Source organism: Phalacrocorax aristotelis, chromosome 2 (genome assembly GCF_949628215.1).
Source record: "Phalacrocorax aristotelis chromosome 2, bGulAri2.1, whole genome shotgun sequence".
NCBI classification, from domain to species: Eukaryota; Metazoa; Chordata; class Aves; order Suliformes; family Phalacrocoracidae; genus Phalacrocorax; species Phalacrocorax aristotelis.
This window is the reverse complement of record NC_134277.1, coordinates 138,697,224-138,721,398: the sequence shown is the minus strand read 5'-3', so window position 1 is coordinate 138,721,398 and position 24,175 is coordinate 138,697,224. Positions and strand designations below refer to the sequence as shown.

Here is a 24,175-nt window from a genome sequence, read left to right as displayed (position 1 = left end):
ATCCCGCTCTGGGATAAAGTGCATTTCCAAGCCTAATTAGATCTAAACAGCAGATATTTTCTATATTTAAAAAAAAAATCTCTATAATTATACTCTTCAGGAATATAGTTGATCATTTCCAACATCTCTTTAGGAGGTGAGCCTCTACAGTACAATTGCCCTTGACACTAAACAGAACAAGGAAGGGAAGGCATCTGCTTCTACCTAGCCAGCTCACTTCCATCATACACATATAGTGTACTTGAACATGAAACTATACTTAACCCAACCCATTTCTCTTCCTTTCACTGCACTCGTATGACTTTTGGTGAAAAGGAACTTTTTTTAGAGGAATGGAAAAGAGGAATGATGAACTGAAAACGGGAAAAAGAAAACACTGTGGTCTGAAGGAATTTTCCCAAGGCTTCCTGTATTCCACTACAGCACACTTCACACACTGCCTTCTCCATCTTTGTTTTGCTGTCTTAGAGGTGATTCTTTTGGAGACTGAAGTAAATATAAGTGATCTGTAAAGAAACCACTCAAACATCCATGCACATACATTGTTGTTAAGAAGCATGCCAGAATCAGGGAAATGCTCCTGTACCTCCCCAAACACCTCAGCATGATTCCATCTTTGAGTATCTTTTGCTCCCATGACTTTACCAAGTTTCAGTCATTGTCCCTGAGGGGAAAAAAGTGAAACTCTGAGTTCTAGGTATTTGAATTGTTTTTAGACCAATGTTTTTCAGGCTTAGAAATCATACCTTTAAAAAGCAGTCTGCCCCCTTTTTCCTGGTTCTCTTTTTATGCTGGTATTTTCCATTCCCTATTGCTTTCCTGGCTGCCAGACAGAGCTCATTAACAGTCAGGGCTTTGCCCATAGAATCCAGTGCAGACCAGTGCATGACTCCTTAATTGCTATTTCCATAAAAACAACTTTCTGCTGACAAAATGACCAACTGATGCTGCAACAGCAAATAGAAAGGGTTTTAATGAAATTCAACAGAATTCAAACTTGAATTGAGACATATTTCTCAAAACAGTCAAGATGATCTTGCTCTTACTTCCTTCAAACTCCTTATTATTACAAGTTCCCGAAAGGGCTTGTAGCCACATTTGCTTTGTTAAAGGAACGTTCCCAAAAATCACTGATAAACAGATAGCATCCAGTCAACCTAAAAATCTGGTCAGCTTTTTCTACTTAGCTTATACTCCTCTTAACATCACAAGTACTTTCTCACATGAAAGTCAGTTCTGTTACTTCTCCTTCTCCTCCATGTCACTGACTCTCCCACTATGCATCTAAGGTGGGAAAAGAGCAGATTTAGCAGAAGAGGTGCGGTGCAAAAAGCACCCTTTCAACACAGAGAAAAGAATAAAAAAGCTGCTTCCCTTCCCTGAAACACATCGCTCTTTTGAGACCTAGTAATTGTGTCCATATTAGATAAAAGACAACTTATAACAAGAACATGCACTTATCCAGTGGAGGATACTCAACTCGAAACACAGACACAAAAACAAAACTTCCCAAATGCTGAGATGGTGCTTTAATCTCTTCCATTTCCAGTTTTGCGAAATCAAAAATGAAAAATAATGGAAGGCATTTTCCTCAGAGGTTTTGAGATCAGAAATCAATATATGTATAATGGGTTGAAGAGCTCTGTAATACTTCTAATGCATTTCAAGAAATAATTTTGTGCTTTTACTTGGAAAAAAGACAACATAATTATCCATTATACCAAAGACTGATTTTTTTTTCAGTAAATAGTTATATACAGTCCAATTTTCACTACATTAAAAACATTAAAAGTTAGTAAAACACATACTAGTGAGAAAAAATCATATCTCATTAACCCAAAACAGTATTTACTGTAATGAAAATCAAGTTTTATTTAAGTTTCACTACAGTAAATACTCAACAGATACTTCTCTTACAACATTGAAGTCATTACAGAACTTGCAGAGGGCACACAGATGCTTCACACGTGTGAACTCAGAAGTCTTTTAAATGGCTGTTGGAGCTCTGCATATGCTGCGCAAATCCTTGTAATCCCAAACTGTGCAAAAGGAAGAATGACTCCCTTTAAAACTGAATGCAGGGGAGGGGAAACATCACCACCAAGCCAAAGGAAAAGGCTGAGGTACTTAATGCCTTCTTTGCCTCAGCCTTTAACAGTCACATCAGTTATCCCCAGGGTATTCAGCCCCTGGAGCTGGAAGGCAGGGACAGATCACAGAATAAACCCCCCATAATCCAGGAGGAAGCAGTTTATGACCTGCTGAGCCACCTGGGAACTCACAAGTCTATGGGGCCAGATGGGATCCACCCGAGAGTAATGAGGGAGCTGGCGGAGGAGCTCACCAAGCCACTCTCCATCGTTTACCAGCAGTCCTGGTTAACAGGGGAGGTCCCAGATGACTGGAGGCTTCCAATGTGACGTCCATCTAACAAGAAGGGCTGGAAGGAGGATCTGGGGAACTACAGACCTGTCAGCCTTGCCTTGGTACGGGGGAAGGTTATGGAACGGTTCATCTTGAGTGAGCTCACCAGGCAAGTGCAGGACAACCAGGGGATCAGGCCCAGCCAGCATGGCTTCATCAAAGGTAGGTCCTGCCTGACCAACCTGATCTCCTTCTATGACAGGGTGACCCACCTAGTGGACGAGGGAAAGGCTGTGGATGTTGTCTGCCTGGATTTTAGTAAAGCCTTTGACACCGTTTCCCACAAGCTGGCAGCTTGTAGCTTAGAGAGGTGTACTCTTCCCTGGGTAAAATCTAGCTGGATGGCCGAGCCCAGAGAGTTGAGAATGGAGCTAAATCCACTTGGTGGCCAGTCACAAGTAGCATTCCCTGGGGCTCAGTATTGGGGCCAGTTCTGTTTAATATCTTTATCAATGATCTGGTTAAGGGGATCAAGTGCACCCTCAGTAAGTTTGCAGATGACACCAAATTGGGCGGGAATGTTGATCTGCTTGAGGACAGGAAGGCTCTGCAGAGGGATCTGGACAGGCTGGATCGATGGGCTGAGGCCAGCTGTATGGGGTTCAACAAGGCCCAAGTGCTGGGTCCTGCACTTGGGTCACAACAACCCCATGCAACGCTACAGGCTTGGGGAGGAGTGGCTGGAGAGCTGCCTGGTTTAGAAGGACCTGGGGGTGCTGGTCAACAGCTGGCTGAACATGAGCCAGCAGTGTGCCCAGGTGGCCAAGAAGGCCAACAGCGCCCTGGCTTGTATCAGGAATAGTGCGGCCAGCAGGAGCAGGGAAGTGATTGTGCCCCTGTACTTGGCACTGGTGAGGCCTCAACTCAAGTACTGTGTTCAGTTTGGACCCTTCAGTACAAGGACGTCGACTTGCTGGAGTGCGTCCAAAGAAAGGCAATGAAGCTGGTGAAGGGTCTGGAGAACAAGTCTTATGGGGAGAGGCTGAGGGTTGTTTATTCTGGAGAAGAGGAGGTTGAGGGGGGACCTTATTGCTCTCTACAACTACCTTAAAGGAGGTTGTAACGACGTAGGAGTTGGTCTCTTCTCCCAAGTTACTAGCAACAGAATGAGAGGAAAGGGCCTCAAGTTGCATCAGGGGAGGTTTAGGTTGGATACTAGGAAAAAATCTTCACTGAAAGAGTGGTCAGGCATTTGAAGAGGCTGCCCAGAGAGGTGCAGGGGTCACCATCCCTGGAGGTGTTCAAAAAATTGTGTAGACGTGGCACTTCACGTCATGCTTTAGGAGGCACGGTTTAGGAGGCACAGTCGTGCTGGGTTGATGGTTGGACTTGACGATCTTAGAGGTCTTTTCCAACCTTAATGATTCTACAATTCTGTGACTCCAGCTCCACCCAGTTCTCCTCACGTCTGAAAGCCTCTGTTAGCTGAAAACTTCCAAAACAGTTTTGGGAGATGAGTGGTAGGATTCCTCAAGATGATAAACATTCTCAAGGATCAGAGTCACTGTTAGTTAAGTAATCATGCTCTTTTTGAAGACCTGGTGGAATAGAGAGTCTGGAAAGTTGCAGTCTCTTCAGGATGGTGAAAATAAATCTCAGCCACACTACTGCATTACATCTTGAAATGCCATTCTATAACACACTATCAGATGTAGTAGTGATGTATCAGATGCAGGATGAGCCTTGACTGACCTCACCTAAGAGGAGACTTATTTATTCAATTATTTATTGTTACGAAAGTAACTATGCTCCCCCTTGACCAAATATAATTTAAATCTCTGCTTTTCTCAAGCTATCAACTGTTTGTCCTCCATAGAAGGTAATCCATAAAGGCGAGGTAACACACACCAGAATGTGGCCAGACAACAGCTCAATAGTCCTTTTTATTGGAATAGCTTTTTTTGACCACAGGAACATACCAGGCTTTTGAAAACACACCAATAATTCTGGACAGAAGACGACTACATAAACTGTATGGCAGAATTAGCAACATCCAGACTCCGAACTGCATGGCCACGATGCACGGTCACAAGGGAGATACTTGGTCCTGATCCTATGCCATGCCTAGGCTGCTCAAGGGCATCATTAGGTCAACTAAGTATATTACAAGCCCTTCTGCCTGAGCTGTCATTATCAAAGCAAAACTGTAAGTCAAGGACTAGTCTTGTCTTGCAGTTCCACCGATGATAATGTTCTTTGAATTCCACTAATGATTCTATTGAAGATAAGTGGCATCCACCAAATAACCCAGTCAACTCCTGCTTTTCAACAGAAACTTAAAACATGGCATTCTACTTGGAAAGGAACAGATCTGTTATCAGAATAATCTTCTAGCAGAGCACTTGGAAACTGTCAGACTGCAGCAATCCTGTCAATGCTGCAATACCAGAGGAGTACAGGCTTGCCCAGATAACCTTCCAGAGTAGTACAATGATATGTTCATAACTACAGGTGCTTCCCAATCTGACAAGCAGAAATACTTAACTACAAGAAGACGAAAAGACTAAAGACTTGTCTGGCTGGGTTTGGTATCACTGCCTTTAGTCACAAGTCTCAAACCTGTGACAGCTACTGCTGTCATAGAATGTTGCCTAGTTCCTATGAACTACTCATGACAATAGACCAAAAATCCATTTTTCGTAGTTACCTCAGGGCCCAGACGGACACAGGAAAAAGCAGGGGAAACATTTCAGTATTTGCTAAAGTCTATTCCCGATCAGCTATTCTTCTACATGTAATGCTACACTCCAGCATTTTATGTAAACTGTGTGCCAGACTGAAGCAGTCAGTACCATATACAAGCAGTGCTCCGATCCTTCTTGGATTATTAAGTATTTCCCATGAACCTGGGCAGATGACAACATGGAAATTAATTATTTGGAGAGAATATAAAAACGAAAGCCTTGAACCAAGCCTAAACCTCTAATAATGCACATGAAGCTTTACTGTCCTGTACACTCAGTGTATGCAACTGTTCAGTGTCTTCACTTTCAGACAGAACTAAGATACCATTTCTTGCAAATAGGAAATTTTGTGGTAAAGATCTCTCAGCCTCTGCTCCTTAGAGCCTCCTTTATTGCATCTCAGACCACGCAGTAACAGCACTTCTTGCAACAGTCCTTCACAAGAAGGGTTGCAGTGAAGAGCTGGCGCAAAGAAGGACAAAACAAGATTTAAATGAAAATAACTGGGGAGACAACACCCATCTGACAATATAACCTGCTCAATCCATAATCTCAGGATGGTCCTCTAGCTTCTCTTTATAACAGCTGCATATGCAAAGAGCAGAGAATGACATATTCCCAGAAAATGACACATCTGCTGCAATAAGGTGGCAATGAAATTATGACAAACGGACCCTTCTTTCACTGATTGGGTTACTAGTGACACAGTTTCTAGTGGTCTTGGACTACACATATATAAGTGTGTATTTAAAAAAAAATCTCAAGGTAACCCTTCAATTCTCAAGCAAATGGACCACCTCGCATGAACTGACATTTCATAGAAAGTTAAAGGCTAAGACTGTTTTGTAACATAATTTCATCACTGCATTTGAAAAGCAGAGACTTCTCTAAAACTCCTACCTCTAAATCTGAATTTTGGCTCCTCTCTTTCTCTCTCTGTACAGGCAATACAGCTGATAAAATTCTCGTGTGGCACCAGCTGATGTGCTCACAAGTTGAATAACAGAAGCAGCTCAAAGTAATACATCTCAACTTGAATTGTTCTGTAGGTATTTGAAGAATCACACGAAACCTCAACTGTAAGCTCTATCTTCTCACACGCATTATTTAGTATGCATGAAGGAATTACATCATTCTTAATTCAACAAGTGAGATTATGCTGATAAAACCCTAGTGATCACAGAACTCCTTTTACTGGGGATTATGCCAAACAAAAATAGGAGCTAGTATTTAAGAAATCTGAGGCATATGAGTGTGTGAGACAGGAGACTTTGTTTTCTCTATGGGAAACGAATAATCTATTTATACAAGCTTCATTATACTCAAGCAGTTCAAATATTTATCTACTGGACTGGTAACACACTGGTGTAATAAGTCTGGCAACTATTTGTAAATAGTTCCTGTATATAAAAATCTAACATTAAGTTACATTGCCAAAGAACATATGTAGAATTCTGTTAAAAAAAAATCCTACTGCACAGACAAGAAACTATTAATTTGACTTCTAGGATGCCTGTTCACAAGATGACTTAGAAGCAGCTGTTTCTAAATATGCTTCTGTTGATCTTTTAATTCCTGAATATGTGTATTCACCATGTAGGCACACCTTTAATGCTGAGGCCCAGCTTCCTCCTAACACAAAAGTATTTTAAGAATTTTGGGTGATGTTTTGATCCAAGTAAGCTAAACTATAAAAGGTAATACTGTGCCCGGAACAAAAAAAAGAGAGAAACACAGATCTCCTGACTTCAAAATTTAGTTGTTTTAAGCAGATGGCATTAAACCAGGGGAAAACATATTTCCAGCATATATGTTTTATCAGAATATTTTTGTCAATTACTTTATGGAAAACAACTATGCAATTTGAATAGTATCTTAAATCGTGTATTCTTCATTGCAATTTCTCTGTGTAGAGCCACAGACTGACTATACATAATTAACATTATCCAGAAGATAGAAAAACTTGTTTCTCACTAAAACTTGCTGTGTTTTATTGCAGAAAGAAGATGCAAGTGATCACATGTTTTAGACTAATCCTTCTTACAGTCCATTTCAAGTCTGCATGTTGTAACACTTCATTGACAAATACCAGTTCTTAAAAATGAGTTTATGGTAACTTACCTCAGAGGTCTGCCTCTGGGCTTCTCAGAGAAGGCTAAAGCTTCAACAGTAGCATTAAAACGTGAAATGAAATGAAATTAAAACCAAGAACTATTATTCCCATATATCAAACAAAGTAACATGTTCAAATGCATATACTTTGAGGAACTACCGTTCCTCGTAAAATAAATAACCTGTTCAACAGCTTTACATGTCCATGGCAGCAGCACTGTAAAGATTATTTATGGGAAACTCAGAGCCTTTGTTGGAGAACAAAGTACAACATAAATTAGATATTTAAAATGTCCAACAAGAAAAGCCCTTTAAGATTTTAAGAACCAAGATCAGATTACCTTTTTTGTCCTATTCATTTAACTCTCTTTTTCCAGTAAGTTGATAGTGCTTTAAAGTAAGTAGACCAAAATCAGCAGCTTTCAAGCTCCCAATGTAGCTTATGCTCCAAGAGACCTATGCTTCCTACGCTGCTAAAGGTTGACTAAGAAAGATCCATAAAAACACTACCCCACAATGGTCTGGCATATCATTTTGTACTTCAGCATAAACAATAACACTAACTTCAAACTGACAATCACAACATTACACTTTACTATAGCCCAGATGTATTTTAAACCTTCCCATAGGCAAACCAAGAGCTCTCCAGTCAGCTGTCCTTCAATTCTGTATCACAGCAGCTACTTGCACTCTGCATTTACTGTGCCTGGGGGGTATCACATATGCTCTGCATATATACAGGCAGTGGTTCCCACCACCGCCACACAGCAATCATGCTACTTCCTGGAACCATCAGATTATTGCACATGTGCTCATCACCTACCATGAGGACTTCTTAATAACCTTCCTGGATGTGAGAAGCACCAGAAGCAAGTTGCCACCGCTAGAACTAATTCAGCTGGCTCCTAAGGGTGCCTTGGATAAAGCACTGAATGAATATGTGCACTCGATCCAGCTACAGGATGGGAAGGATCTACAAAAGATACAGCCTTCCTTCAACCACAGAAGAAAGTATGAAACAAGTGATCCAAACCATTAAGACTATTTCTTAAACAGAAGCTCAGACCCAGCAATCCAGCCCCAAAACACCTACATTCAGAAGTCCTTCAAACGCTTAGTAATGCCATTTTTAAATATCTAAGCATCAGCATATCATCTAATGCAATGTTAAAGACAAACCAAAGAAATTAAACATAAAACAGTGAAGAACACCATAATTCTACTTCCCATCTACTTGTTTCCAGCAGCCACACCACAACTTCAAATGTGGTGCTAGAAGGGACCGTTAATAACCTTAGCCTAATTGATCTAAGAATAGAAGTAACTTTGTTGGCTTTAAAAGGAACTAATGCCTACAAATAATAAATATGATCATGTACTGCTTATGTTGGAAGACCACCCTGATTTTGACTGAAAAAGAAACAGAATTAATAAGAAAGGAAAAAAACATATCTTACTACTTAACTTTGTCCCTAAAGGTATTTCCTAGAGGAAATCATAGTAATGACAGTAAATGAGAATAAGGGGGGAAAAAAAAAAACTAAAATCCACCCCAGGTAATAATATTAACCTATCTGAGGAGTTGAGATTTTAGTTTTGTTACCCCTCGAAGAAGGATCTTTGGTGTTGTTTCTACAAAGCAGCTACTATGACTTCCCACTAGCCTCAAATTCTGGAGAAAAATTAATGCCTTGGGCATAACAAAAGGCTGCAAAAACACTGTGGTCCAGCACTGCTACCCTGGAATTCTGGCAGGTGACATTTAATAATGGCTTAGTTATTCAACCTACTAGAAACGGACTTTTGCTTTCAACAACTGAACTAAAAGTAGTCAACGCTCACATATAAAGGATTTGTATAGATTAATTCCGAGATATTTAACAAAAACATACTTGTTGGAAAAACACTGCACTACTTCTAACACCGTAACAGAAAACCAAAAAGTCCTGTCTGGTTCCCCTTGCTCCTCTACACATCTTTCTTGCTTACTTTTTTTTTTTATTTCTAATGCTTATTGGCGTTCTGCATGCCCTGTGAAAAACCTTGCCTTTGTGATTATGTAAGTTAAAATTTAAAACTTCAGTTAAAAAAAAAAAAACCTGGGATTAAGTTTGACCCTAACTACTTTTACTAAACAAACGTTTTTGTACCACCACCGAAATATCTTTAACTTGAACATTTTGGGGCATAAAACTCCCAAGAAAACAAATGTAAGTTCTGCAGGCTGGGTGATGCATATTACCTCGAGGATACCTAATACACTTTGAAGATATGAGTACAGAAGCAGAAGTGAAGAGCTTTCATATTTTAACTTTTCCCCAGTGGAAGAGTAAATTATGACAACACGCAAGTCAGCTAAGGTTTATCTTTGATTTACGATGCGACTGCAACGAAGAAAGAAAGAAACAACAATGCCTTCGAACAGCAGCTCAGTAATAACCGCGTATTATTTTAGGAACGACGACGACTCGCGCCAGCCTCCCTTCGGAAGGCTGCGGCGCTGCCCAGAGCGGCGTCACGCCGCCACGGATGCGGCGCCCGGGACTCAGAAGTCCTGGCGAACAGCTTTAACTTCACCGAGTTTCGCTACCTGAGGGACGGCGAGAGCCGACCGACTCCTGGAGCTCTGCACACCCGTGCCCAGCCCCCCGCAGGGAGCCGCCGGTCCCCGGGCGCAGGAAGCGGGCCTGCACCTGAGGGGACGTGTCGCAAGAGGAGGCGGTTGGGACAGCTGCGAACCGCCGCCTGCAGCCGGGGCGGGGCGGCCGCCACAGCCCGGCCCGGTTCGGCCCGGTTCAGCCCAGCCCGGCAGGGCCCCAGCTGCCTCCCCGCCGGGCAAGACGGCAACCCCGGCCAGCCGGAGGGGTGAGGCGGCCGAGGCGGGCGTAGCCTGGGGGGACGAGGCACGGAAGGGACCGACTCCCTTTCCCCTGGCCGGAGGGGGAGCGAACCGCCCTGCGCGGGAGGAGGACTCTCCCGAGGCACGGAAAGGCGGCGGGGCCCCGACAGGCCGTCCCCGGGTCCCCAACCGCTCCGCCCCGTTCCAGCCAGCCAGCCAGCGGCAGGGCACGGAACGCTGCTCCCCTGCTGAGCGCCCGCGGTCGGACCCCTTCCCTCTCCTCCCCTCCCATTCCCTTCCCTTACCTGCGGAGGCCGGCGGCAGCCGCCCCGAGGCTACGGACCCCGGACTCCTGTGTCACCCGCGCCCACGCCCACGCTCACGCCCACGCCAGCCGGGAGCGCCCCGCCCCGGGGCCGCCGCTGGCGAAGGGCGCATGCGCAGAACCCCCGGGTCCTTGCCAGCCCCTCACACCCACCTCTGCCGCTTCTCACATCCACCTCTCCGCCCGCCCCGGGCCGGTGACCTGGCCGGGCCCGAGGCGTGGCGCGGGTCCCGGGGCCGCTCAATGGCTGGCGGGTGGAACGGGCGGCCGTTGCCCTTGTTTCTGCCCTTGTCCGGGCAGAGCTGGGGGACGGACCGGTTCCTCCGGTGGCGATGGCGGCTGTCATGGCGGCGCTGGGCCTGGTGCGGCCTGTCCGCCGCTGCCCTGCTTGTCTGGGGAGGCCGCTCCGGCGGGAGGCGGGCGGCCCCTGGGGCCGGGGGGAGCCCGGTCCCCGCCGCGGGGCCTGCGGCAGCGAGGTAGCCGGGTCGCCGCTTGCTCGGGGCGGGGTGGTGGGGCGGCCGCTTCTCAGGGGCGTGAGGCCGCCCTCGCCCCACGGGACTTCCCCACCGTCAGTGGGAGCTCCGGCCTCGCGGGGGGTGGCGACGGCCTGATCCGTTCTGGGAAAAACTGCGATCCCTGTGCTCGTTTGGAAACCACAACTTTGCTTTTTTTTGCCTTTTATCTTGTGCTTGCTGCGTATTTATGGGTCATTTTCAGTCAGTTTTTTCTTTTTTTTTAAAGTTTTTTTTAAGTTTTATTCACAATCTGAAATATAACTGGTGCTGGAGACAAGACAAGCTCTTTTAACTCGGAGCGACAACGTTTATTAATACCTATCTTATGATCCCATGCAGGTGCTTAGAAAAAGCCTTCAAAGGGGGCTTGCACTCTCAGCAGGGTCCTTTTTCGTTTATGAAGCTCACAAGCTGATTTGTGGCTTTGCTGAGGTTCATGCGAGCTTCAAAGGTAATGTTTTCATATTTTGAAGTACATAAGTTTTTCTAAGGCAAAACTTAATATTTTTAACTCCAGAATTATAGGGGGAAATGGTGCAATGCTTTTGACTTTCTCCATTAAGACCGCATGCGGTGTGTTTCCATGATCGGATGCTTTTGAATTGGTTCAGGGTAGCCTTGTAGGACTTCTAACAAGGGATTCTTTCAAGTGTCACTGAAAGCAGATCTAGTAGCTCATCCTGTCTAGAATATAACACGGACACAGGGTGTATGATACCTAACTTGTTGCTCAAGCTTTAAAAAACTTACAGAGAAAGATATGGCTCACTTATGAATGCAAACCAAACCTTAATCAATCTCTAGAAATCTTTCTTAGTTCAGGTTTTCAATATGAACACAGTGCGATTCCCATTCAATCTGGTCAAGCAGCACTGAGATTGCATTTCAAACAAAATCGAGTAATGTCTTGTATTTTGTCACACTGAAGAGGGAGAAGAAAAGCCTTGCTTCACCTACCAGCAACAAATAGAACAAGTGATAACATGTCCTTTTCAAGATTGCATAAAGATAGTCTCGCTGCTGGAAGAAAAGTAACTTTATCTTAAAAGGGGACATTGTTCCAAACTTAGAACTTTTCTGTTAGATGGTAAATTAAGGGGGTTTGAGAGTAAGCCTAACTAAATGGAGAATGAGCGTAGCTGAAACCTATGCTTACTGTGTTGATTAGATAGTAGTCAGTTCAGATAACGTGTTCATTTCAGAGAGGAACATCTTAGATCTTTATGCTTTTATTTCAATAATAAAAATTCAGACAATGGACTTCTGAACAGATAAGGAACTGTTTCATTTGGTGAAAAAGAAGTAAGTTCTGTGAATCAGATTTAAGATAGCTGCTCAGTACACAAATAAAATTTCCTGTGAGGAACATAAATGCCACTACTTGTGTCTGGTCTTTTTTGGTGTTTTTTTTTTAGTGCTTTCACTTGAATCTGGCATTTACGTTGCCAAGAAAAGCAATGTTAGTGTGCTTTCTATGCAAGGCAAGGAGTAGATATGGTGAAAATGAGAGCAAAAAGAAATACCTGAAAAATAAATAAAGGTCTAATAATTTATGTGAAACACCTGGTGGGAAATGTACTCAGAGGTTTGAGTTTTGAGCATTTAGTTGTTGGATATGTTAGTAGTGTTCAGGGAGTCTTAACAAGTAAACATAGCAGGCCACTGAAGATGTACCATGACTAGAATCCAGAGTCCACATAGACCATTATTTGATCTTTGAAATGTTTGATAGAAGGCAGGTAGAGATGGCAGGGTTAAAAATTATCCAGCATGCTCTCCTAATCTTCAGTGATTTATATTCTAGGATTTGTAGTTCCATGAGAGGCATGTGTTCAGCACTGTTTCTTGTACTAGTTGTTCCTTGTAAATGGAGCTTATCCAGTTCTGCTGTGCGAATAAGTTGTTTGGAGCAATGGCCTAAAAAGGAACTACATCATTTGTTCTTTGTGTTTTCAGCTAGGTTGTCTTGCTCTGAAGTGTTTTCTTTATGCTGTAATGTCCTAATTATGTGTAATTTGTTCTTCTGTTTCCACAATTTTAATTCCTTCATAAGTGGAAGAAGTTATAGAGCAAGCAGACTACCTGTATGGGAGCGGAGAAACTGAAAAGCTCTATCGGTTGCTGGTTCAGCATAAAAATAGGTACTTGATTGCATTGAGATACTACTGTGACTTCTTTCCTGTGCTCTTCTGTATCAGTTTCTCACTAATGTTCTCACTGTGGTATGCTGGAGAACCTTGCTTTCATCCTTACTTAAGTAGGAAAAGATGACTCTTGATCTTTTTCCTCTGGATGGAAAAATGAACGAAGAAAGGGCTGGTAGCTGTAGAAGGTGAGGGTTAACAGCCAAGTTCTTCAGTCCTGCAAAGGGGTTTTTGCTTGTTTGTTTTGTTACTCTAAGAGTCCTTCAAAATACAATGCAGAAGCTCATAGTGTGTCTACACATTACTAAGTGATCAAATTACCTAGAATTTAGGTATTGAAAATTTGAGAGCCACTTTTTCATTGCTTTTTCGTAGCTGACCAGCTGTTTTTTTCTGTTTTTATTCGTCTCATGTTAGGATTTGATTTTGAACAAAAAAAGTTCCTTATTCATGTAGCTATGCCTTAACTGCACAAAACATTGTTGATAAGCGAACTGGGACAAGCTGTTTAAGGGAAGAGCACAAAATGCATTGCAAACTGAGAGTGCAATCCTTTGGAGGAGACAAGGCATCTCACTTCTAGAACTCTGCTGGAGGAAGTCAACTGTTCAGTTGTTTTCAGTTCTTCCCCACCTCCTCGTTCTTGCCAGGGGCACAAGTATAAAGCCTGGGAAGTTAAATGGCGGCCCTAGCCTGTGAGGGATACCATGTCATAAGCAAGGTGTAAGCTTACTACTAGGTATATAACAACACAAATTATTCTGTGAGGAGTAATGCTTCTGGTAGCAATAAACATTTTTGTGACTTGGCTGAAAAATGAGTCTGCTAGTTCTATGTTACTGTGTTAATTAGAGCAGGACTGCTGCAATGTGAGCAGTGACTCAGTTTTACTCTGGATAGAAAACTGGCTTTATTGATACTGTGAGTTTAGCAATAACTCATGTAAGCTTTTTAATATGTTTGGTTTCTGGTAATTTTGACTTCAGTATTCTGGGGCTGGGGGGTGGGATGGGGTGAGGGGGACTTTCATAGCCAGAACCTCTGAAAGACTTCTTAAACTTAAATATTTAAGTCTATTAAAATAGTAAACTGAAATTAAAATGGTAGCTAGGTAAAAGTATAGTAAAGTGCAAGCAGTATTTCAAAACAATATGTTAACAAAATAATAAAACTCAAAATCCCTTATCTTTGGCTCTATCATAACATACACCATTTGATATAGTGATGTAAATAAATACTTAAATGTACAGCTTTATGTCGTGGTGGTACGGCTAAACTATGTTTTTTCACTGTTGCTCTAGGAAGAATTTCATTATTGAGGTACAATTATAGGGACAAAGATGCATAATATTTTAAACATTCCTACTAAACATTAATATCGTATCAATGGAATGCTATAAAAAATACCGTCTAGCTAAGAACAAAGTAGTCCTTGTTTTCCTTCCAGTGTGGTACAGTTGGCTTTAGTAAATCTGCATCTTTTTTGGGAAAACAAAGTCCTTTCCTATAGATATGTTTGCTTCACAGACCAGAATAGCAGAACTAAGGTATCCTCAGTCTATAATGGAGGGCTTTTATTTTTTGTTTGTTACCTAGGGGTTGTATAGAATGAGACATGGTATGCTGTTGTCATATTGCCCACTTGAGATGCATATTGAAAGACTGGTTTAAGACCTTTGCTTGCTTTGTTTCCATTACTGCTTTAAAATGTTAATGTTTCTATTCATACCTAGTGATGACGCAGAGTTGTTATGGCGGCTGGCGCGGGCATCACGAGATCTAGCTCAGCTTAGTGGTACTTCTGCAGAGGAGAAAAAACGACTGGCGTATGAAGCCTTTGAGTGTGCGAAAAAGGCACTTGAAAAAAATGAATCAAATTTTGCAGCGCACAAGGTTAGCCAAGCAAAATAACTTAGCTGAAATCTTGTTCTTTGATTTCTGCCAGTGGAAGCTGGAACAAATGTCATCGTGCTGTTTCAGCTTTGTTCTGTTCTCTTTTTTTTGTGCTACTTCTCTCCCAGGCAGAGAGGTAATGAAGTATACTCAATTGTGTTGGCGTCTTGGAGAAGAAGAGAACACTGATTGCCTTACGCATGCAGACCAGCAGGTTGCTCTGATGCTGCCTGAGCGACTCATAACAAATACTCCTTGCGTGTTGCCATTAGTGGTGGTGGCAGCTGTTCTGTTTGGCTTTTTTTTGAGTGTTTTTTTTTTATATCTACTATTAATAGCGATAGTGCTGTATTAAATGTTTTATTTTTGTTCTTGGAATTACAGTGGTATGGAATTTGCCTCAGTGATGTGGGAGATTTTGAAGGAATCAAGACTAAAATTGGAAACGCCTTTGTTATCAAAGAGCACTTCCAGGTACTGTAAACAGCTTTTTGCATACGACAGCATTAACACGTGCAGTGTGTAGATTGTGTGACAGTTGTGAACTCATTTTTGGTGAAAATATGCAAGCGTACTTCTCTTCAAATCTCCTGGTGACACTTTGTTTTTTGGGTTATTGTGACAGTCCTGAATGCCCCAATTATCTCTGGCAGTAAACTTAAGTCCCTGTAGAAGGGAGTCCTGAAATCGCTTAAGTGGTTTTGACTCCTTGCTGTAGTTTGTCCCCAGCCAGCAACCAAGCCCCATGCAGCCACTCGCTTACTCCCCTCTGGCGGGATGGGGGAGAGAATTGGAAGAGGAAAAGCGAGAAAACTCGTGGGTTGAGATAAAGACAGTTTAATAGGTAAAGCAAAAGCTGTTCGCAGAAGCAGAGCAAACCAAGGAATTCATTCCTTCCCATGGCCAGGCAGGTGTTCAGCAGTCTCCAGGAAAGCAGGGCTCCATCACGCATAACAGTTACTTGGGAAGACAAATACCATCACTCCAAACGTCCCCCCTTCCTTCTTCTTCCCCCAGCTTTATATACTGAGCATGACGTCATATGGTACGGGGTATCCCTTTGGTCAGCTGGGGTCAGGTGTCCTGGCTGTGCCCCATTCCAGCTTCTTGTACAGAGCATGGGAAGCTGAAAAAGTCCTTAACTGGTGTAAGCACTAATTAGCAACAATTAAAACCTCTCCATGTTATCAACAATGTGTCCAGCACAAATCCAAAACAGCCCCTTACTAGCTACTGTGAGGAAAATTAGCTCTATCTCAGCTGAAACCAGGACACACCTCTTAGGACTAGATAAAATGTAACTGTGCTATTCAGAAATAGATGTCTGGCTGTCCTTTTAACTGTGGATTTTGTGGCAGTAAAGGACAAATACTGTAGAAGATAAAGGACTATTAATTTGATATCACCAGAAATGATACCAAAATCTGAACACGCCAAGTCTCATGTGACCTACTAAACAGAAGTGCTTAGAAATCTGTCAGTGCATTCAGGTTTTTGGAGGTGAGCTGATTTATTTGTGCGCTGAATAAATACTATATTGCCTTGAAATTCTACACACTGTTAGTCTGGTTTAATTAAAGTAGGATAACAAGTCTACATTTCTTGATGTATTTTTAATCCATGTGTGGCAGAAAAACTTTTTACATCTTGTGGTTTTTTTTTTTTCCCTCTCACTAGAGAGCCATTGAACTGAATCCAAAAGATGCTACAACAATTCATCTTATAGGCATTTGGTAAGGCATATTTTCAAACAAAAGTTAGTGTGTGGCAAAGAAAAATGCCAGAATGTAAAATGTGTTACATGAATTGCAGAAATACTTGCAATAATTTAGTGGCTTGTCGTCACTTGATGCAAACATGAAAACCTTTTGAAGGGTTATAGGACGTCATACCTTGAAAAGGTGTGGCTATTAATTCTTATGCAGTTCAAAAAGATGAAAAATAATTGTTCATTCAATTTATTTGTTTTACTGCATGGAACTATTAAAAACTCATTTTGCAGACATAAGCACGTTTCCATAGCAGGTATCAGAGAGTGTGAGTACTACTGCTTTTGTTCTACTGCTGTGAGTGGAGACAAACCCAACACTGAATTTACATTGAATTTCAGCAATGGCTGCAAGTTAATGCAATCTGCATATAGGGAAAAGCTATCAAAAGATAGATGTGTTCCTAAAATACTTCCGTTGTTATCAGTCACGATACTGTATTGGTATTGTAAAAGTTGTATTTAAGTAAAGCCACATGCATGTTCATTAACAAAAATCTCTGAAATTTAATTCAGTGCTAGGTGAAATTGGTACTAAGAATTGCTGTTACCTAGCAGGCAAAGGGACTGGAAATACGACTTCCCATACTAACCAAGGCATTCTGTGGAAGCAGTGTGGTTGAAAGCAGTATCTTTTATGTGGTAGTGGGGGACTCCAGACAGCAATTCTGGTTATTTCTCTGAAAGAGACCGAAGCTGATACATTGTTTTACAGGAAATCTCTACTGTGAGATTGAGAAATTGAAAATAAATAAAGACAATGGATTTTTAGCTTAAAAAAATATTAAAAACCACAGCCACCTTCTCTGTGTTTCTTTCTGGACTCTTGAGTATCAGAGTAAACTACAGTCTGCTGCTCCAGTGCTTTTTATTAGTTTACAGACTTACTCAGTGTCCACCACTCATTCCCACATGACCTAACAATTGCAGTAGTCCAGATTTCTAACAGAAGTGTATGCTACCAGCTGAATGAGCCTCAAGGTCAGTTTTCAGATAGGAAGCTTGTTCTGGAGATTCAGAAAAGGTGATTAGAAATGTGAGATTATTATTGCTTTTGGCACTAAAATATCCCCATATTGTATATTTAAATGTATACATTACTGAATCCCAGAGAATCTTCATCTGAAACTGGGTTTTGGTACCAGTCAATTCTTGAGCACTTTTCTCCTTTGTCTTTCTAGTCTATCCTGGATTGAACTTCTTTTATTGGCATTTCTGATAAGGCACATCTGATGGTAAAATTTCAGCTCAGACTCTGTATTCCATGCCTTGCCCCCATCTCCTCTGAACACTTCCGTATGTGCATTTATTAATTTTTCACCTACTCTAGAGTGCTCAATTACCCTCCCACAATGAGTATAAAAATATTATTCACTGTGTAAAATAAAAAAAATAGCAATATTTAACGTTTGCACCTGCAATTTTCTACGTATTTGAAGTACTTAACAAATGTTTAATCCTTTCAGCATCTCTAAGATAGATGGCTGATAACCTTTGTTACTGAGTAGATAGGCAAACAGCATAGAATAGCCTAGCCTATCAAACAGCAGTTTGATTCTTGGGTTTATTTTTATTCCTATAGATCAGAGTCTTTCAGGAATGCGCTGCATATCTGCTTTATATTAATAATTGAGAAAAAACAGGTAGTATTGAGGTAAGGCAATGACATTACTCAGTTGTGCCCTGTTTTTGCACATATATTAGCACAATATCAAATACACATGAATCGTTAAAATCTTTCAAGCTCAAAAGCTGTCTTGTGGTTAATAACTGTCTCCAGTTTTGTCTCATGTAATAGCAGTTCCCAGTAGAAGCCCCACGAAAACTTCTTTAGCAGAGCTATGCAGCAACTTCAAGCATCTTGCTATTTTTGTTGTACAGTTGTAAGAACTTGCTTATAGAACTTGCAGTGTGGCTGGAGTTGTGACTCTCGGCAAACAATAATTCTGGTGTCCGAGATATGAAAACGTTACTCGAAAATAAGAGGAAAATGTGAAGGGTATATACCAATGTTTCCTTTTGCTCCAGGTGTTACTCCTTTGCTGAAATGCCATGGTACCAAAGAAAAATAGCTGCAACACTATTTGCTACACCACCAACCTCCACATTTCAAGAGGTACAGTATGAAAATGTTTCACAGATAATTATTCCCCCTACAACGCTGCTGATACACTTTTACTAATTTCCCTGACAAAGCTTGACCTCTGCTTATGGAATAAGCATGGACTTGTCAGTTTACAACTGTCATTAATAAAATAAGAATATAATAAGAGAGTGAGGGATATCTAAAAGCACAAAATTCTTTATTTTTTTCAGCTGTAACACACACAGAATAGTGAAAATTATTTCACGTAGTTTGTGTGGCAGAAAATACCAAGCTCTGTGTAACTTAGTTTGTCTTTACTGTTACGATCTATTGCAAATAACTGTCTGTACTAGTCCCAGTGCTGGTGATTTATATAGTGGTGTTATACCATGTTCTTACTTAATAAGACTGTTAGAATTTTTCCCTTTATATTAAATGTAAAAAACAACAGCTCACTTTGTTACAAATACCTTCTCATCCCCTGGCTACATATGGTGTGGGTTTTTTTCAGTTGAAAGTATTTTTCTTCATCATTGCTATGAAAATGCCTGCTGTCATACAGCCTAAAGCATACTGTCCAGATGTGTATCTTCTAGGGTGTCTAACACAGTATGCATCTTATTTAAATAGTTGTACATATATAGAAACTTGAAAATTAAATTGGTAATAGGTAAGTTTGCTGCAGCTGTTACAATCTTTGTTTAGATCAACCAATAACTGACTCACTATGTTTTGTTCTTTTAATGTGGGGAGGGCAGAAGTCCCTAGAAAGTAATTGTAGAAGGCTGCTTGCTGTTACACAGAAAGCAATTTAAGCTCTGTTTGAAAAAGAAATAAAACTTCTTAATGGAATATCAAGCTTATGAATTTTGCTGAAAATCACTCTCTGAAGAATACAAAGTGTCAGCCAGGATTTTGAATACTGCAGAATCATGCCAGCCTGAGCATCGGGCTCTGTAGCATTTAAAGTGGCTGAAGAAGCAGTCTTGTCCCAGAACGTGTAGTTGAGCCATACTGGTAAGACTTCTCCAGTTTCAGTACAAAATCTGTTTTGTAGATAAGTCCATGCTTCAAGTTTTCTGACAGTATTTTCCCTCCAGCTAGTAACATCAGGAAGAAGTAGGAATGGACTGAAATTTCTGATGTGCAGGATGGGAAACTGGTTGAAAAATGTGTGCGGATTTCATAAAGGTTTATTCTTAAGTATGAGGATACTAACTGGTGCTCTGTAGGAAAGCAGTTCTCTTTGCAGTATTTGTGTATTTGAAGTATTAATGACCTGAACAATAAGATTTGTTTCATCTGCTAAATTTATACATGAGAACTGGCCTGGGGAAACTGCAGATACGCTGGGTGGTAGAAATAAAATCCAAAATGATCTTGAGAAAGTTGAAGTCTGGGGAAAAAAAAATTATCCGATGGGCTAGGGACAAATGTGAGGTACTGTACTTACGGAGGAAGTGGCAGGGGAATAGTTGGGTATGTACTAGTTCTGTTGATGTAAAATCTGATTGTACATGGAATTAGAACTATCAGTTGCACGCTGAATTAACAAAAATAGGCTCAGGAAGTCCTTCAGTTATGTTAAGCTTGTGGATAAGGCTTTAGTTTGACTACTGTGTTCAGTTTATTCTCCATTTTAAAAAACACAACCTTATCTTTTGCAGGCTCTTCGTTACTTCCACATGGCAGAGGAAGGTAATACTTCTAGCTTTTTTTGGACAGAATAGTATCTTCTATAAATGATGACTTGCAGTAAATCTCTAGCTTTCAGTATTATCTTAATAGCATATGATCTGCTGATAAACATATTGGCCTATTGTGCTAGTCAGCACACTACTAGACTGTTACATTGTAATGCTTCATCAGAGATGCTTGAAGCATGTTACACACTTACTGTCATCACTTGGAGTGTAACATGAGGGGTTTTTTTCAGAATAAGCATTCAAGTGAAGTTTTACGCTCATTAGTTACAAAGTACTCTTCCCCAAGGCATTCAGCTGGAATGGAGGGGGAAGAAGCAAGCAAAAAGGAGTTTTATGTCACTTTTTCTAAATTTTCTTACAGTTCAAAAGCCCTTTGTATTCTAAACAGAACAACAGAGAAAGGGCACATTTTTATTGTTTCAGAAGCTATTTGGATCAGAGTGCCAATCTAACTGGCAGTAAAACTGTCCGCAGGTAGAAGAAAATACAGACCAATTATTTCTCCAAGAGTGAAGCCATAAGCAAAACTGACTGGCTGAAAGATAAAGGAAGAGAAGGGAAGGCAGTCTTCTATGAAAGATTTGTATATAGTTACATCAGTGAAGTTTGAAGGAAAAGTTCACTTTGTGTCTTCCCCTAGATGTCAAGTAATGCAGCTGTGAACTGGAATTGTGGACTTATATCAAAATTTGCCTCCAAAACACCTCCATGTTTTGAATCCTGACCTTAGTTCCAGCAGCAGAGAAAGCTTGTGCAAGAAGTAGAACAGTAGGCAAGACTAGTCTTTAATAACAATTGATAGCCAAAGCATGCTTTATAAAAGCAACTTCTTAAATCTCCTTAAAAAAATTTAAATGGGGATACAAACAGTTGGAAGTTTTCTTCCTGTGTAGCCAAAGCTGAGCTAATGCCTGTATGTGCATGGTCTGAAGCTAGGAACTGTGCTCGTTATTTCCTTGCCTGTACCTGCTGAGCTGGTTGTGATGCCTGTAGCACCCACTAGGTGCAGAAAAGCACAGAATCTGCAAAGCAAAGCTGTTACATGGTAAGCTCACTGCTTTGCTCTTGGCAAGGAATCTAGTTTCATTTAGTATATTAATTAACAAGCTGCTAGATAACTTAACTGTATGAGAGACCAAAACCTAGAAACCAGAAATTTTATATTGGCTTCCTTTGGATCCAAAGCCGAGATACTGCTCATATTTTCCAAAGTATTTAAAGGAGCGGCACTATAGTGTGGCTTTGATAGTATTTGATAGTTCATTCTCATTTAAAGCTTTTCTCCTGTCTCTGTACAGCTGACCCAAATTTCTACAGCAAAAATTTGCTCTTTTTGGGGAAGACATACTTGAAGTTAAACAATAAAAAGATGGCCCTTCTGTGGTTAAGCAAAGCGAAGGATTATCCTGCACATACAGAAGAGGACAAACAGGTAGGAAGTTAACAGTGGTTAACAGTGCAACTACATACTGTAACCCACGTGTGGCATCGTGGCAGTAGAATGTGCTATAAAGTTAACTCGGAGTAAATTGTAGTTCAGCACCTATATTCCAGGATCACATCTAGACACCAAAAAATTCTAGTATATTGGTAACTGTCTCTAAACACAATGGTTGGAAATATTTTGTTTATTATGAACTGTTCTGCTGTCTTCATGATGCTTTCATAGTGCTAACAACAACCCGCCCTTAACTGTGGGGCTGAAGTTAAGGCAGGCACCTGAGCTAACAGATGTCTGTGTGAGCACAGATTCACTTCTCATACACCTAAAACTGGAAAGGTAGAAAACATTCTTTGGAAGAGCTGAAAACCACGCACACGGGAGGAAGAAAAAAGCATGGATGTATCAAACTTGCTAGATCCATAAAACTTAACATCGTGGTCCTTTCCAGGCCCAGAGGGAATTGAGATGAACGGAAGTAACATCTCTTTGACAGCAGATCTCCAGCGCTAGGCACTTAATTACCCTTTTGAACGGCTCAGGAGGATCCCGGTTCAGATGGGTGGGCATCTGCTTCCTACCTGAACACACACAGAGTAGTTCCAGGAGGGTGATCCATTAGACCTGCATTGAGTATAAACCACAGCAAGTACCGTTACCTTTCGTAAGCAATCCTGGTAGCATCAGGACTAACAGCCTGACTTCCAATTGATTTTTCTTATGGCTGATTGACTTGCAATTCATTTAGTGTTAAGCTGCAGTGTGAGATCAGGCTTTAACTGTTACAGAAAACACCCAAATGTGTTGTGACATTCTGAATGTCCTAACTGTAAGAAGTACTTCGGTACAATTTTGTATGTCACGCCTCAGAAAAAACACTACTCAGGTTTATGTCTGTAGGTTCTCTAATAAGGCTCAAACTGTTGCTCTAAAAAGCTAGCACCTTCAGTAATTATCCTTCAGTAGAAATATGAGTGAGGGTTCCATCCCTCCACTGCTTTGCAAAATGTATAGGAATTTAATAATTCCCAATTCCTAATAATTCCTAATACTCTTAAAGTAGTAGTGGTCACAGGTATGTATGGAATTGGTCAATTCTTCTGACAGTTCTTAGTAGCTGGAGGCACACGTGCAACCAGTGATCACAAAAGCTTGCCTTTCTTTAGAAACCACACAAAAGGAGTCAGTAGTGATTTTGTGCAGTAGCCAAGTTGTTAAACCGCTTACCTGCTGCTGCCGTGCTTGTCCTCCTGGTACAAGCACCGATTCCCTTATCCCCTTGAAGGGTGCAGAGCTGCTGAAATGAGAGTGCTGGTATTTTCTCTGTTCTCTGGGTGAATGTGTAAAATGCAAAATTTATTGGGAACTAGACTTGGTCGTCCCGTAAGAAGGAAACTGGTGTGTGCAAAGAAGCTGGAGTTCTTGTTCTGCATTTGGCAGAAGTAGGCAGGTTCCCTGAACAGTTTTTTTTTTTACCTCTGAGTATCTGCCATGTCTGCACGGCTTGCTCTGGCAGGGCCAGAAGCATGTTGCTGTTCTGTTTTGGTTTTAATATAGATGTTGGAGGTCACATTCAAGTTTTATTAGATTTTACCCAGAATCCCTAGACAAAGGGAGTCTCAGAAGCTGTCTTCTCACTCTTCCTTAGCTGCTGTCCAGAGTTTTGAGAACCCCAGGTTGGTTGGTTATGGTCAGAAATAGGACAACTGACTACATGCTGCGATTGGACTACAGCAAATCAAAAGCTAATCATGTGTACTCAACCCAAATAAGCTTAGAATGTATAGTAAGTTAATTACACTGAAGGCACTGGCTTAAGTGGTTTTATTCCCATTCATATTTCAAGTGTTGAGCATCTTGAATTACAGAAGAAAAAAATGACTAGTCTTAGGCAGGTTCTGAATTTACAGCACTGTGGTGAACCGTTTGGGTGCTTGCATGGTAAGTTCTGCTAGAGTTCTGAGTATATTTATTTCTTTCAGGTACAGAAAGAAGCGCTGGAGTTGCTTAACTCTATATAACAACAAAAAAGATAATGGGAATTCAGAGCCTCAGGTTTGAGCAACATAGGAAGATGACCCCAACTACTACTTTGGTTTATTGAAGCTGTTCATAAAATTATAGCCTAAACCTGCTGTCTCAATCTCATTTCAATTAAACTGTCAACCAGAAGATCTGTTTTGTTATGTGACCTTCTCTGTTGATTTACATGGGAATAAATGGCTTCATGGACAAACA

General features: G+C 41.2%; 2 protein-coding genes across 6 annotated transcripts in view; one reads left to right on the top strand and one right to left on the bottom strand.

Annotated features, from left to right (window-relative positions):
* CPNE3 (copine 3) overlaps positions 1-10,637 on the bottom strand; it is a 33,392-nt gene extending 22,755 nt beyond the window's left edge. The window contains exon 1 of one of the 5 annotated variants that reach the window (XM_075085341.1): positions 10,538-10,637. The gene's annotated coding sequence lies outside the window, so the exon portion shown is untranslated. Of the gene's footprint in view, positions 1-746; positions 810-9,810; positions 10,206-10,364 lie in introns of those variants that run through there. The other 4 variants (XM_075085339.1, XM_075085340.1, XM_075085343.1 and 1 more) reach the window with 4 other exon arrangements.
* Positions 10,638-10,641: 4 nt separating this feature from the next.
* On the top strand, positions 10,642-24,175 carry RMDN1 (regulator of microtubule dynamics 1). The gene is made up of 10 exons (XM_075085345.1): positions 10,642-10,860; positions 11,239-11,350; positions 12,953-13,040; positions 14,777-14,936; positions 15,321-15,410; positions 16,614-16,669; positions 18,733-18,820; positions 20,458-20,488; positions 21,795-21,928; positions 23,920-24,175. Exons 1-10 carry the CDS (start codon positions 10,717-10,719, stop codon positions 23,956-23,958), a joined length of 942 nt encoding a protein of 313 aa, XP_074941446.1. The 5' UTR covers positions 10,642-10,716; the 3' UTR covers positions 23,959-24,175.